The 14,357-nt window shown below is 40.3% G+C and overlaps 1 protein-coding gene across 1 annotated transcript; it reads left to right on the top strand.

The window, feature by feature from the left end:
• Positions 1–6: 6 nt before the first annotated feature.
• On the top strand, positions 7–13,674 carry slc1a6 (solute carrier family 1 member 6). The gene is made up of 8 exons (XM_079666851.1): positions 7–42; positions 548–590; positions 1,413–1,541; positions 5,412–5,596; positions 6,969–7,202; positions 9,526–9,720; positions 10,037–10,171; positions 12,017–13,674. The coding sequence occupies exons 2-8, from the start codon at positions 552–554 to the stop codon at positions 12,213–12,215; spliced, it is 1,116 nt and encodes a 371-aa protein (XP_079522977.1). The 5' UTR covers positions 7–42; positions 548–551; the 3' UTR covers positions 12,216–13,674.
• The last annotated feature ends 683 nt before the right edge of the window (positions 13,675–14,357 follow it).

Below are 14,357 nucleotides of genomic sequence, written 5' to 3'. Positions count from 1 at the left end.
CGAGCCGATCCAGGCCACGGACGCCTTCCTGGATCTCATCAGGTAACAGGAAGTAGACTGAACGTATTCGCTCAGGTACATGTTGGAGGTGTTGTGTCTATTATCATCAGTTTTGAGCCACAGCTTGGCATCGTTTTACGTGTTGTTAAACGCCCAGAGTCAGATAAGAAGGCACCAATACCAATCTCTCGAACAGAGACTAGTTTTCATTCTCATATATAACTCTCAACAAGAACATTTGTGTATTTCCCCAAATGTTGTACTTAAGACGCAGGCTACACGTCCATTAACACCCACGATTATCATATGATTGACAAGTCAAAAGTCAATTGAAACAATTAAAATAAAACAATTATATTCTGATACTTAGATTCTTAGTTGTTTTTGTTTCCTATAAAGAATCAATTTAACTCAATCTGAGTAGACGTACAGATGATGGTTCAACTGTTTTAAAGGGAGGCATTGGTGGCGCTTAATATAAATATTGAAGTATTACAAAATGTATTATATTGTTTTATAAAAATACATGTTTTCCTTTTTATCCCAGGAACATGTTCCCTCCAAATCTGGTAGAGGCTTGTTTCCTTCAGGTGAGGCTTTCCCATCATTTAACTTATTTTATTTACATTTTCAGACACAGTAAACGCATATATTTAATATTACAACACAACACCCATATTTCATCTAAATCAGGGGGGTCAAGCTCAAATACACAGTGGGCCAACATAAAAAAATGGGTACTAGTGGAGGGCCGGACTGGTTCAATGTTTATTGCAGAACTTATTGAAATGAACTTATTGCACATATTAAACCTGGAACTAACAAAGCTTTAATGATTGCCTATAAAAACAACATTAAACATTAAATAATCAGTTCATTCATTTCTTATGGCTCTATCTGCAGCTTTTCCAGAGTCATTTCTTATGGCTCTATCTGCAGCTTTTCCAGAGTCATTTCTTATCATTACATTTTCCCACAGGCCAACAACAGCTTCAACAAAACTATTTCCCTCAAAGAGAAACCAAACATGCCCTGTTGTCCTGAGAGAGAAAGTGCAGAAGGAAACATCCATTAAACTCAGTGTGCTGCTCTGTGATGCTAGCTCAGATACTTGGCATCTCATCTTGGGTGCAAGGTCATCAATGTTTGGGCTCAGGCTCTGAGCTGAGGAGACCCTCAGGATGGAGTGAAGGTGTGCGTGCAATATACCGGAGGGCCAGATCTAATAGGAATTAGAAATTATCCTGCGGGCAGAAATTAAATCCACCACGGCCCTGATTTGGCCCCCGGGCCTTGAGTTTGACACATGTGCTCTAAACCAACCACAAAGGGAAGACAAAAAACTGACTGATTATTTCACTTTGCCTCATATTTTACTGACATTTTAACTCTTTGATTTCCCTCTCCTTCAGTATAAAACAGTGTATAAGAAGACGGTGCACATCAGGAACGTGACGGTGTCTCTGAACCTCACCGAGTCTCTGAACTTCACGGAGTCGGACCTGAGCGTGAACCTCAGCCGGGTTCTGCACACAATTCAGGTGGGCTATATATATAACACTTTTTTATGTCTATGACTGTTGGGGCAGAACCTCTGCTCCGCGCCGTTCCTATACGAGCGGGTTCTCAAAAGAAGGAAAAATTCAAAGCAGCCAGGATAAGGGTTAAACAATAATCTGTTTTAATGGTAAAACATACAATACATCACCCAATCACCTAATCACCTAATCACGAAGCACTCTGCAGAGTACTCCGGGCTCAGGTTCTACCACCGTGTGATATACGTACCACGACAGCCAGTCAGAAACAAGAGCGCCGATCCTCAAAATCATCACAACATTTATACACAGGTGGGGAGGAGTTGTATCGCTTGCTCTTCCCTAGCTATTTCTTTATTGGCGGGTTCACTCCTGAGCGAGCTAGCCAGTGAGTTGGCAGTGTTCCATTGGTCGGTTTCACTTCTGGGCGGGACCCCAAGCAGTGAGTCAGCAGTTTGTTGATTCCATCTGTTGCTTCTGTGCGCGTGTGTGTGTTTCTGTCCCTCTGCCCTTAGACAGATCCTCAGAACAATGATTTGGAGTCATGACAGAGGACTCTTTGACAGAGCGAACACACATTATCCCTATGCAGCCCATCATACAAATGTCACCTGTTTTTCTTTATGAAAGCCATACTTGTAAATATCCAAACGCCATCGTCCCATGACATCTTTAGGATTAGGTAAATAAAAAAGCTTAACCGTTCCCATGGCCTATGGCCTTCCCTGAACTTCCCTTCACCCCAAAGTCAGCTTACTTTAGAATCAGAAGGACCATTGTCTCTCTAACTTGTGTGTGACCCAATCATCTCCTGATCTGATAACGGTCTTGCAGGAAACGCAGGTACATTTCAACACCCCAACATCCTTATCGTTTCTTAACTAATGCATGCTGGACATGAATCACTAATTAACAGGACTTTAACTGCATTATATTTGAGGAAAACCCCCTTTGGCTTAATCAATAATAGTTTTAGCACTTAACAGAGGAAGCCAGAGACTCAGGGCCTCTTCAGAGGTCTGGGAACTGCAAAGCAGATGTCAAAGGTCATTTGTATTATGCCTAACCACAGATAGCCAATAAACCACCCTTTTGATTACACATAAAAGTGGAAGAAAAGACTATATATATTTAAAAGAGGAAAAATGTACTTTGTCCCTTCAAATTTAACACACACGATTATATGAGGTGACATTAAAATGAATATACCAGAAATACACTATATCAAACTTTCTGCCTCCCTCATGACGCATCATTGACATACATATAATGCATTATAATCTGCTTATTGCTCTGTGTATTCATAGCTATGAGCACTGAAACATGTTTATAATGCTGTATAACAATAATTACAACAATTATAAAATATTACACACCAACTTAAAAGGTCAAGTATCATACAACCTTGCAAGGATCATAGTGTATTTTAATTATAAGCTAGTAAAACGAGTTATAATGTATAATGGGAAATTAACGCAACATTTTGTGTGTAAAGATTTAATGGGCTTTTTTCACTTAAAGGTGGGGTAGGTAATTTTGGAGAAACCGGCACGAGTGCGCTAGAATTTGAAAATACACAACCGGAAAAAAACTGCCTCTTCCTTCAGACTTCCTCACAGAGCCCCTCCTCCAACACACACAAACGCGCACATGACCAATGAGGGCACGAGATGAGTTTGTGCACAGATGGAAGGCTGACAGGCAGGTAGGCCATCCAGTTACTTTAGCCGGGCCGGCTCAGATGATTGGTCGTGCTTTTTACAGCGCTACGGCTTCCACAGATGATATTTTTAATGTATTTATTGTCAAAGCATTTAATGTATTCATTGCTATCGGGATGTTAAGAGCATTCCATGGAATATAACAAAAAGTGTTTCTGAAATAAATTACATACCCCACCTTTAACTTAAAGCAAACCATTATAACTTAGAGCAACACCATTCAGGTGGGTGACCCCTCTGAAAACACATCAGATAAGTGGAAACATAGTAAAAAGTCAGACTTCAGCGGGATTCCTATCCTCTGCATTATGGTCTGCTTACAGCACTGTATAATTGTGGTTGTAAGCAATCATGTGTTACAGTATTAGAATAAGCATAATTATTAATCACTGGCTTTTTTGTTGGAACAATCATAGTATTTCTGTGATTTATTAGGAATTAGGATGGTTGTTATAATAAATTAGACATAATGGCGCTTTGCCACTGCAGGACCTCGCACGGCTTAGTACGGTATAGTTAGGCCTTGGTAGGCCAGGCTCACTTTATGCTGTGTTTCCATTACAGTTTAGGAACTGGGGCAGTAACTATAGTAACGCAGTGTAGGCGGGGCGATCTTCAATGCGAACCACAAAACCAACATTAGCCGTTAGCTGTTAGCCCTCAGAGCTCACAGCTCCTCATATCAATCAATCAATCAATGTTTATTTATATAGCCCAATATCACAAATGTTACATTTGTCTCAGTGGACTTCACAGTTTGTACAGAATATCAGTATGACAACACGACACCCTCTGTCCTTAGACCCTCTGTCCTTAGACCCTCTGTCCTTAGACCCTCACATCGTACAAGGAAAAACTTCCAGAGAAACCCCACAGTTTAAAGGGGAACATGGGAGAAACCTCAGGGAGAGCAACAGAGGAGGGATCCCTCTCCCAGGACGGACAGACGTGCAATAGATGCCGTGTGTAAATTGAAAAGATAATACATTTACAACATAGGTAGACCAAATGTTTTGAAATGCATGTGTGCATAATAGGAAGATGAATCCACGAGGATATCCATCCAGGACTTATGATCCAGGACCACAGCCACGACTCAAGATCCAGGACACAGGACCGAAGGATCATCCATGACTCCGGATCCCGGCGTATATAGACACCAAAAAGAAAGAAATTTGGGGAAGCTGGGTTAATCGGAACATGAGAGTACACAGGTATAGACAGAGAGAAGGAAGAAGTGAGATGTCCCCCGACAAACTAAGCCTATATCAGCAAAACTAGGGGCTGAATCTAATCAGCCCTAACTATAAGCTTTATCAAAAAGGAAGGTCTTATCTGTTCAGAAACTAGACAAAAGGGAAACAAGTCCAAACCACATACTGTCTGTGTCATGGAGAATACAGTCGCTGGTTTATTTCTGTCTGTAGGCCGTTGTTGTGAGTGTGGATGGCCGGAGCATATACTGCGTTAGCTTAGCCGAGCTCCATTCAGAAAACACGTTTTTTTTCAAAAAATCTTAAAATTCTGACTTTTTCTCAAAATTCGGACTTTTTTCTAAAAATTCTGACTTTTTCTCAAAATTCGGACTTTTTTCTAAAAATTCTGACTTTTTCTCAAAATTCTGACTTTTTTCTGAATACTTCAAAATGTTAATAATCCCTGGTCCCCGGCTTGATCTTGAACCTCAGGATCCATGTATCTGTGATCCTCTCCAGAATGGAAGGAGTCATCACATACAGAGCATCAACTAGTTCCTGAACAGTGTCCTTCACATGCTGATATCCAAGAGAGGGAGTTACTCAGTCACTAGATGGAGGAATAGAAAGCAGTATTCAACGTTTACTTCAGATTAGCTCCACGTCAGAAATGATCATGCTTGTCATATGTCTCTCTCCATAGAGGCTGAATCATCATGTTAATCACATAGCTATCATATGCCTCAAACAGTCCTGATCCTCTTCTAGGTAATCACACATCCTGTCATGTTCACAGCTACAGTTGGGATACCTTTGTTATCATGTTACTCTCATGTTGGAGGAGGACATTCAGTGTTTTCCGAACATGAATGAACGTAAGAAAGTTAAGGATGTTTACCCTGCATAATAAACACAAAATGTTGCTCATGTTTCCTCCCACGTGTTTCCTCGTGCAGGAGACGGTGGTGGAGACGGTGCCGATGTCCGGCTCCTCCAATGGAGTGAACGCTCTGGGTCTGGTGGTGTTCTCCATGAGCTTCGGGCTGGTGATCGGCAGCATGAAGCAGCAGGGCCAGGCTCTCAGGGACTTCTTCACCTGTTTGAACGAAGCCATCATGAGGCTGGTGTCCATCATCATCTGGTCAGTGAACACTCCTGAAGATCGGGATACTTAGTATACTGTACAAGTTAAATATACAGTTTCAAGTTTGGACTAAACTTCTTTACTCAAGTCAAAGTAAAGAGGGCTTTGAAATGTACTTCAGTAAAAAGTACCCATAACTAGCAGCTGTTTTAAAGAGTACCTGACCTCCCTTTATATTAATAGAACAATAATGTCATTGTTAGCTAATGAATGTTTCCATGCTGAACAACGGCAACATGACAACGTTTCCATTGGTCCCTCTTCTTTAGAGAAGACCAGGAAATGATGGATACACGGATCGTGTTCAAATCAATAGGCACGCAATGACTCTAAATAATAATGATCACGCCACCAAACACACATTCAGACTAAAGGAACCAGCCTGTTTGGAAAATGAGAGAAGTAGAAAGTACAGGTATTTGAGTTCAACATGTGAGAAGTAGAAAGTACAGGTATTTGTGTTCAACATGTAAGAAGTAGAAAGTACAGGTATTTGTGTTCAACATGTAAGAAGTAGAAAGTACAGGTATTTGGGTTCAACATGTAAGAAGTAGAAAGTACAGGTATTTGAGTTCAACATGTAAGAAGTAGAAAGTACAGGTATTTGAGTTCAACATGTAAGAAGTAGAAAGTACAGGTATTTGTGTTCAACATGTAAGAAGTAGAAAGTACAGGTATTTGAGTTCAACATGTAAGAAGTATAAAGTACAGGTATTTGTGTTCAACATGTAAGAAGTAGAAAGTACAGGTATTTGTGTTCAAAGTGTAAGAAGTAGAAAGTACAGGTATTTGAGTTCAACATGTAAGAAGTAGAAAGTACAGGTATTTGAGTTCAACATGAGAGAAGTAGAAAGTACAGGTATTTGAGTTCAACATGTAAGAAGTAGAAAGTACAGGTATTTGTGTTCAAAGTGTAAGAAGTAGAAAGTACAGGTATTTGTGTTCAACATGTAAGAAGTAGAAAGTACAGGTATTTGTGTTCAAAGTGTAAGAAGTAGAACGTACAGGTATTTGTGTTCAACATGTAAGAAGTAGAAAGTACAGGTATTTGTGTTCAAAGTGTAAGAAGTAGAAAGTACAGGTATTTGAGTTCAACATGTAAGAAGTAGAAAGTACAGGTATTTGTGTTCAAAGTGTAAGAAGTAGAACGTACAGGTATTTGTGTTCAACATGTAAGAAGTCAAAGTAAAAAGTGGTCAGAAAAATAAGTAGTGGAGTAAAGTACTGATACCAGAAACATGTACTGAAGTACAGTAACCAAGTATTTGTACTCCACTACTTCCCACCTCTGACACAAAGATACAAAGTCTATAAACTCTGACTATAGGAACTCACTTTAGCTTCTTCTCATCATCCTCTGACCTCTCAGGTACGCTCCGGTCGGCATCATGTTCCTGATTTCGGGGAAGATCGTGGAGATGAAGGACCTGGCGGAGATGGGCGGGCAGCTGGGGATGTATACCGTGTCCGTCATCGTGGGTCTGCTCATCCACGGCCTCTTCGTTCTGCCGCTGCTCTACTTCCTGGTGACGAGGAAGAACCCCTACGTCTTCATCGGAGGGATTCTGCAGGCGCTCATCACCGCTCTGGGAACATCGTCCAGGTGAGACACTTAAAGGTCTCCTATCATACTGTTTTTCATCAATATATTACAGGTCTCAGATATATACAGAGCCTGTCTCTGATTGGCTGAAACACCAAACAGATTATTGCAGCATTACCCATAATCCCCTCTGTTTCAGCCCTGTTTCCAAAGTGCTGATTCTCTGTCTCCTCCCCACGCCCCTCTGAGAGAGATTTGGTTACAAAGAACTCAATGGGGGGGGGGGGGGGGTTACCTTGGTTGCTGATTGGCTAATGGTTACACAAGACAAAACATCGTTATGACATCATCAAGTGGCCAAAATCTGATCAGCTTATTTTCAGACAGGTTTTTATAGAAATGGATCAAAAAGAGAGAGAATCTTTGTTCCTGAAACTTTCAGAGTCTCTTTCCACAGAGGGGACACATGTTGATGTAGAAGAGACATGAAGAAGAGGGGACACATGTTGATGTAGAAGAGACATGAAGAAGAGGGGACACATGTTGATGTAGAAGAGACATGAAGAAGAGGGGACACATGTTGATGTAGAGGAGACATGAAGAAGAGGGGACACATGTTGATGTAGAAGGGACATGAAGAAGAGGGGACACATGTTGATGTAGAAGAGACATGGAGAAGAGGGGACACATGGTGATGTAGAGGAGACATGAAGAAGAGGGGACACATGTTGATGTAGAAGAGACATGAATAAGAGGGGACACATGTTGATGTAGAAGAGACATGAAGAAGAGGGGACATATGTTGATGTAGAAGAGACATGGAGAAGAGGGGAGACATGTTTATGTAGAAGAGACATGAAGAAGAGGGGACACATGTTGATGTAGAAGAGACATGAAGAAGAGGGGACACATGTTGATGTAGAAGAGACATGAGGAAGAGGGGACATATGTTGATGTAGAAGAGACATGAAGAAGAGGGGACGCATGTTGATGTAGAAGAGACATGGAGAAGAGGGGACACATGTTGATGTAGAAGAGACATGAAGAAGAGGGGACACATGTTGATGTAGAAGAGACATGAAGAAGAGGGGACACATGTTGATGTAGAAGAGACATGAAGAAGAGGGGACGCATGTTGATGTAGAAGAGACATGAAGAAGAGGGGACACATGTTGATTTAGAAGAGACATGAAGAAGAGGGGACGCATGTTGATGTAGAAGAGACATGGAGAAGAGGGGACACATGTTGATGTAGAAGAGACATGAAGAAGAGGGGACACATGTTGATGTAGAAGAGACATGAAGAAGAGGGGACACATGTTGATGTAGAAGAGACATGAAGAAGAGGGGACGCATGTTGATGTAGAAGAGACATGAAGAAGAGGGGACACATGTTGATGTTTAGAAGAAATCAAAAAGTGCATTTTGCATAATAGGTGACCTCCAGATGCTCTTGTGCTGCACAATTATTATCATTATAATAACTCCAACACATATATTAAAGTGGACCTATCATGCTATATTTGAATAATATAGTGTAGGACCATACCTATATAAGTAATATTTATACTTTTTATTTTTCAAAATACCAAACAGATCATGCATTTTAGCCATTCCTCATTTCGCTCAATTTAACACTGTCTTTGCATCATGGGCTGATTCTGTGAGAACAGCACCATCTACAGGCCTGGCATATGTACTACAGCGTCTCCAGCGCTTTCCAACGGCAATGTCCGTGGCTGCCTCCTCCTGATTGGTGGAGTTGGCCCAATAGCCGTAGCGCCACTTCTGTGACGTCAGAGAAGTGTTCAAATCTGGATCAGTCTGTATCAGATCCGTTGCAGCCCCTTTTTAAGAGATTTGGGTATGGAGGAAAATAGAGAGGGTTGTGTTTTCTGACACTTGGTGAGTTCCCTGGAACACCGGGGACACATGTTCATGTAGAAAAGACGTACACAAGTGCATTTTGCATGATAGGTCCCCTTTAATCTAACTTTAATCATATTAATGCATACATTGTTGTATGTTATTTTAAAATAAGAACACATTGGTGAATCCCCAAACGTAATGGGTACTTAGAGAAAAGAACAAATGGACATGACCCAAACATTGGAGGACATCTCCTTTGTAAATCACTACTTGCATTGCTTAGAGGTTTTCCATATCACAAAAAGCTCATTTAACTTCATCCATATTATAGTTTAGGTTCTGCAACACAGATTCTGACTTGTGTGCAACTGCAGAGTTACATTACAAAAATAAATGTGTCTTATTACCTATAGAATAACAGGACCTGAATCACAGTAACTTTGCCAGTATAGAATATATGATATAAACCGATAGAGAATAATGTGTTTTATAATATGTTTTTGGCGTCCTGCAGCTCTGCCACCCTGCCGATCACTTTCCGTTGTCTGGAGGAAAACAACCGTGTGGACAAACGAGTGACTCGCTTCGTCCTCCCCGTGGGCGCCACCATCAACATGGACGGAACCGCGCTGTACGAGGCGGTGGCGGCCATCTTTATCGCCCAGGTCAACGACATGGACCTCAACTTTGGGCAGATTCTCACCATCAGGTAACCATACCTTACTTGGGGTTTTTTCCCTTTGTTGTAGTGCTGTATATATTTTTAGATAGATAGATAGATAGATAGATAGATGGATAGGTGATTGAATTGTGATCAGCTTGGACATAATTGTGATCAGTTAGCAGCTAATTTTAATAAGCTTGTAGATAATTGTGATCAGCTTGTAGATCATTGTGATCAGCTTGTAGATAATTGACAAAACATTATTTTCCCTCGTGCTTCCCTCCCTCCACTCCTCCCACCAGGAGTGCACATGTGCTTCTTGTATGTTTCCCTGTCATTAAAATGTCTTCCCTCTCCTCAGCATCACGGCGACGGCTGCCAGCATCGGAGCAGCAGGCATCCCTCAGGCTGGACTGGTTACCATGGTGATCGTATTGACCTCGGTGGGACTGCCCACGGAGGACATAACTCTGATCATCGCCGTGGATTGGTTCCTGTGAGTTCCCACTAAATGTCAGCGTGATGGGGATTGGTTCTGAGGGTCTGAAGCCTAAATGTCACCGTGAAGCTTCAGAGGGGTTATTGATGCATAATGCAGAGAGCCGGATTAGAAGAGCCTCAGTTTGGAGGCACGTAGCACCTAAATATGTTAGCGCTTATTGAAAAATGTCATAGCAGTTGGACTTAACCTGACCAAAAGTACAATTAAACCCAATTATGTTATAACGTAACCAATGTAAAACACTTTAGGGGTCGTACTTTTTTTTTTAATCTGATTATGAAATCAAGATTCATTATCAGAGATTTAAAGTGTGTAAGTAACATGTATGATACTCTGAGTGTCATGTGAGCATATTGAACACACACTTTGGCACTGATTCAATATTTGGAAAGGTAAATGATAGGCTTAATGTGCAATTTGAAATGTTTGTCGACAGAGTAGTGTATGTTGCTGTCAGGCAAAGATGCATTTAATTAAAATAACTCTCAGTGGGAAGTGAACCCATCTATGCTGATTGGACGCTGCTTTTGATAGAGTTCAAAGTGCACATTTTAATTTTAATTTGTACAAAGAAGTAAGTGTATATACTGCATGCTATCCATGTCATTCACAATTTGAACTTCAATTGACTCAGACATTGCAAATAATGACCCACTTGTTGTGTAAAATACAGCATCCTAAAGATTTCTGTGTCAAATTAAAAAAAAACAGGAATCAAAACAACACAACAGAAGAAAATAGACCCAAAAAAATTAAAAGAATCGAAAAATTCAACTGTCATTATTTGTAGCCATATTGCAAAAGAATAAAACAATAGTTTATCCGGTTAATTACGTCTAGGCCGGGAACAGTCCCCAAGCTTGCTTAAAGAAAGGTCTAAATATATTACATTTGAAAGCATTTATACATTATTTAATAATAATAATAATAAATTATATTTATATAGCGCCTTTGAAGGCACCCAAGGTCGTTGTACATGGTGGACAAACAAAACAAACAGACAATCAAAGGGCAAACCAAAAAATAAAAGAAGCCTGGGGGCCTAGAAAGGGCTCGGGCCCGAAGGCCGGGGTGGACAGGTGCGTTTTTAATCAGGATTTGAAGATGTCCAGGGAGGCAGTGCATTCCAGAGGGTGGGGGCCGCAACACTGAACGCCCTGTCGCCAACCGTTCGGAGGCGAGAGCGGGGGATGGAGAGCAGGCCCGTGTCTGAGGACCGCAGACTCCGAAAAGGGGTGTAGGGATGGAGGAGGTCCGATGAGTACTGGGGGGCAACGATTTTTGATTTTTTTTCGTGTCACACAGAACGATTTTAAAAGCAATGTATTTCTATTGGTATATGTTTCGTGCCTGCACCACGTCTTTTTGCCCGGTCAGGTCTTGGAAGACAAGAAGCTGTGTGGTTCATAAAAACTTGTTCTTACTCAACATCTTACCCGAAGCCTTTTATTTTAAATTGTATAATGTCAGAGTTTTTTTGCCGTCCGCGAGGAAAAGAAATGTCTCAGAGCCTCAGAATACTGACATCTGTATTTCTTAATATCTTTTTCCTTCTAATTTGTTATTATTTCCATTGCTTTTAATCGTTTTGTGTGACACGAAAAAAATGGTGGATTCGTGTATGTGAACACGAATCAATAGATTAATTTCGTGACTCCAACATGAAATGCCGTGAGACTGTGTTGGAATCATAACTGAACTTCTCCATGTTTAGTTCTGACTCTGGCAGAAAGCAGACCTGAAGACCTGAGAGATCATAAAGCAGATATGCATCAACATTTTCCCTATCCGTACACAGCTACAGTACATTTCTCTTCTCCTGACCCCCTCTCTTTGTAGGGACCGCCTGCGCACCACCACCAACGTGCTGGGTGACTCTCTGGGTGCGGGGATCGTGGAGCATCTTTCCCGTAAAGAGCTGCAGAGTCAGGACGCCGAAGTGTGCAACTCTGTGATCGAGGAGAACGAGAAGCCCTACCAGCTCATCTGTCAGGAGAACGACTCACTCAACCACCGCAACAGTGAGACCACGATGTGAAGACAAGAGCTACGAGGGATTCATGCACCAAGTTTAGATCGAAGGTTGACGTGCAATGGTGCAGAGATAGTCTTAAAGAAATAATAGTTCACGGTCTAATCTGCCAATGGCTTCGGGTTTGAAGTTATCAGTTCAGATGAAATCCTTTCTTCAAGTCTAAAAACAAAGTTCACCGGGAAAGGAAATACAAATGACAGCTGGTTGGTTTGCTTGTCAGGAACGGTTACACACAATGCCTATAATAACATATCCCTTTGCCCGCAGTGCCACTTATTTGGAGGTATTTTGCTATTTGAGCATCAATTTCAGCAACACAGTTTTCACATAGTCCTTAAACGTCATCATGTTTTCAAAAATGTACATAATTTACGATTCATACAGTCAAAGCAGCATAAGCTCCTCACCAGTGTCAGAGAAACACCACCATTCGTAAATTAAGAGCGGATTTGAATATGCTTTTTGCATTGCATGACTTAACACAAACTCATTCTCACTACGACTACCTCTAGATATGGAGCCTCCGTGCTACACGCAGAAATACTCAATGGAGATGTAAATACTTCAGTCTTGTTTTTTTAATATATTTTTTGTTATTTAAGTTTGCTTGCACAAGTTAACTGTACAATTTTGAATGTACTTGACTGTTAAACAATGTTTAAAGGTTGATGTGAAGGAGAGTTGATGCATTTATAGTGACTAGTGTTTTTCACTCAGTGCTTTCTATTATACTAGTGTGTATTTCCTCGGTGCTATTGCTTTGTTATCGGTAAATGACTGTTCTGTCATTTTACAGGAATACCTGCCAAAGTTAATTTAGTAGAAATTATCCAACAATGAATGTGCAAAACTTTCTTTTCTCTTAGGTAAAATGTCTTGTTTTTCTACTTAAAGTTTGATTTATGCGTAACTAGATGTCTTTTTCACTGATTTATAAAGTAATAACACCTGTAGCTTCAATGTCATTGAACCTTAGAGGACTTTTAGACACCTGTCCACCTGCCTGTGTGTGTTTTTTGCTTTTTAATTCACATTAACATTTAATTTAGTTATATTTGGACTAGAATGATACATAGCATATATTGCAAGCTTATGATTATTTGAGTTTGATTGTTGTGTGAAAAGGTACTGTGAAGACAGTTTGTGAACGCCCTGAGAAAGTGAATGCACAGTTGCTTTATGCCTTTTGGTGTTGATAGATTTAGAGCGAATTGTATTGTATTATTTATTTTGAAAGTTAGATAGCATTTAAAGCTCCTCTTAATGTGTGTCACATGTAAGCTCACTAGAGATTTGTCTTTAGTTTTGAAGTTTGGTGTTATTTCAGTAACAAGCTCTACATTTTGACGGTCAGCTTATGAAAAACATGTGACAAATAAATGGCTCAGGAATTGAACTGAAGTGCTTATTATTGTGTTAGTGGCTACCCCTGGTGGAGGATATGTCCAGAAGCTCAGAGACACGCTTGGGTCAAATTAAATATGGGAAAAATAGCTTGAATTGTAAAATAATTACATAAATTCTGTTTTTGAAGAATCTTACGTTGCAAAGCTGTCTTTTGAAACGCTCACTAACTGATGAATTTCCAGAAAACCTAGTACCTAGTTTTCTTCATTCACATGTAGGAAAGAGTACTCAACTTTAAGTAAGGGTTAAAAAAAACCTTTTCTAATTTTCTTAATTCCAAGCAACAGTTGGTCTACACAGCCCTGCATGTTAGCATTTTTGGAAGCAAATGCTAAAGGTAGCATGCTTTAATTCTCCATACAACTAATACAATGCAAAAAAATATAGGCTATACTGTAAATAAACAGTAAGTAAAATGATTTTAAAAATACTAAGTTTGACTATAAGCACTAAAGTTAAACACAAAGTTGCCCACAGCTGTTATTAGTTTGACATAGGCCTATGTCTTTTTGGCATTAACCCAACTAGGCATATAAATAACCAACCTGATGACACTGCTAAATTAAACGTTAATTAATTATGGTTCCTCTTACACATGAGTGTTTGTACCAAATTTCATTTCAATAGTTGTTGGATATTTCACACAGAAATAGTGCAATATCATGCGATATATTTTCACTTTTCCCCACCCTTAAAGTGTTATTCTCAACCTGGCCACCAGATGCCTACAAAGTAATC

Source organism: Notothenia rossii (assembly GCF_949606895.1).
Source record: "Notothenia rossii genome assembly, chromosome: 1".
Lineage (NCBI taxonomy): Eukaryota > Metazoa > Chordata > Actinopteri > Perciformes > Nototheniidae > Notothenia > Notothenia rossii.
The sequence above is the reverse complement of the archived record's forward strand: the minus strand, read 5'-3'. Positions and strand labels throughout refer to the sequence as shown.

Excerpts from the sequence above, each read along its gene's own strand:
- slc1a6 (XM_079666851.1), top strand. The coding sequence starts at position 552 with ATGTTCCCTCCAAATCTGGTAGAGGCTTGTTTCCTTCAG. Across the intron at positions 5,597-6,968 it reads CTGGTGTCCATCATCATCTG|GTACGCTCCGGTCGGCATCA; the intron begins GTCAGTGAACAC and ends CTGACCTCTCAG. Across the intron at positions 10,172-12,016 it reads ATCGCCGTGGATTGGTTCCT|GGACCGCCTGCGCACCACCA; the intron begins GTGAGTTCCCAC and ends CTCTCTTTGTAG.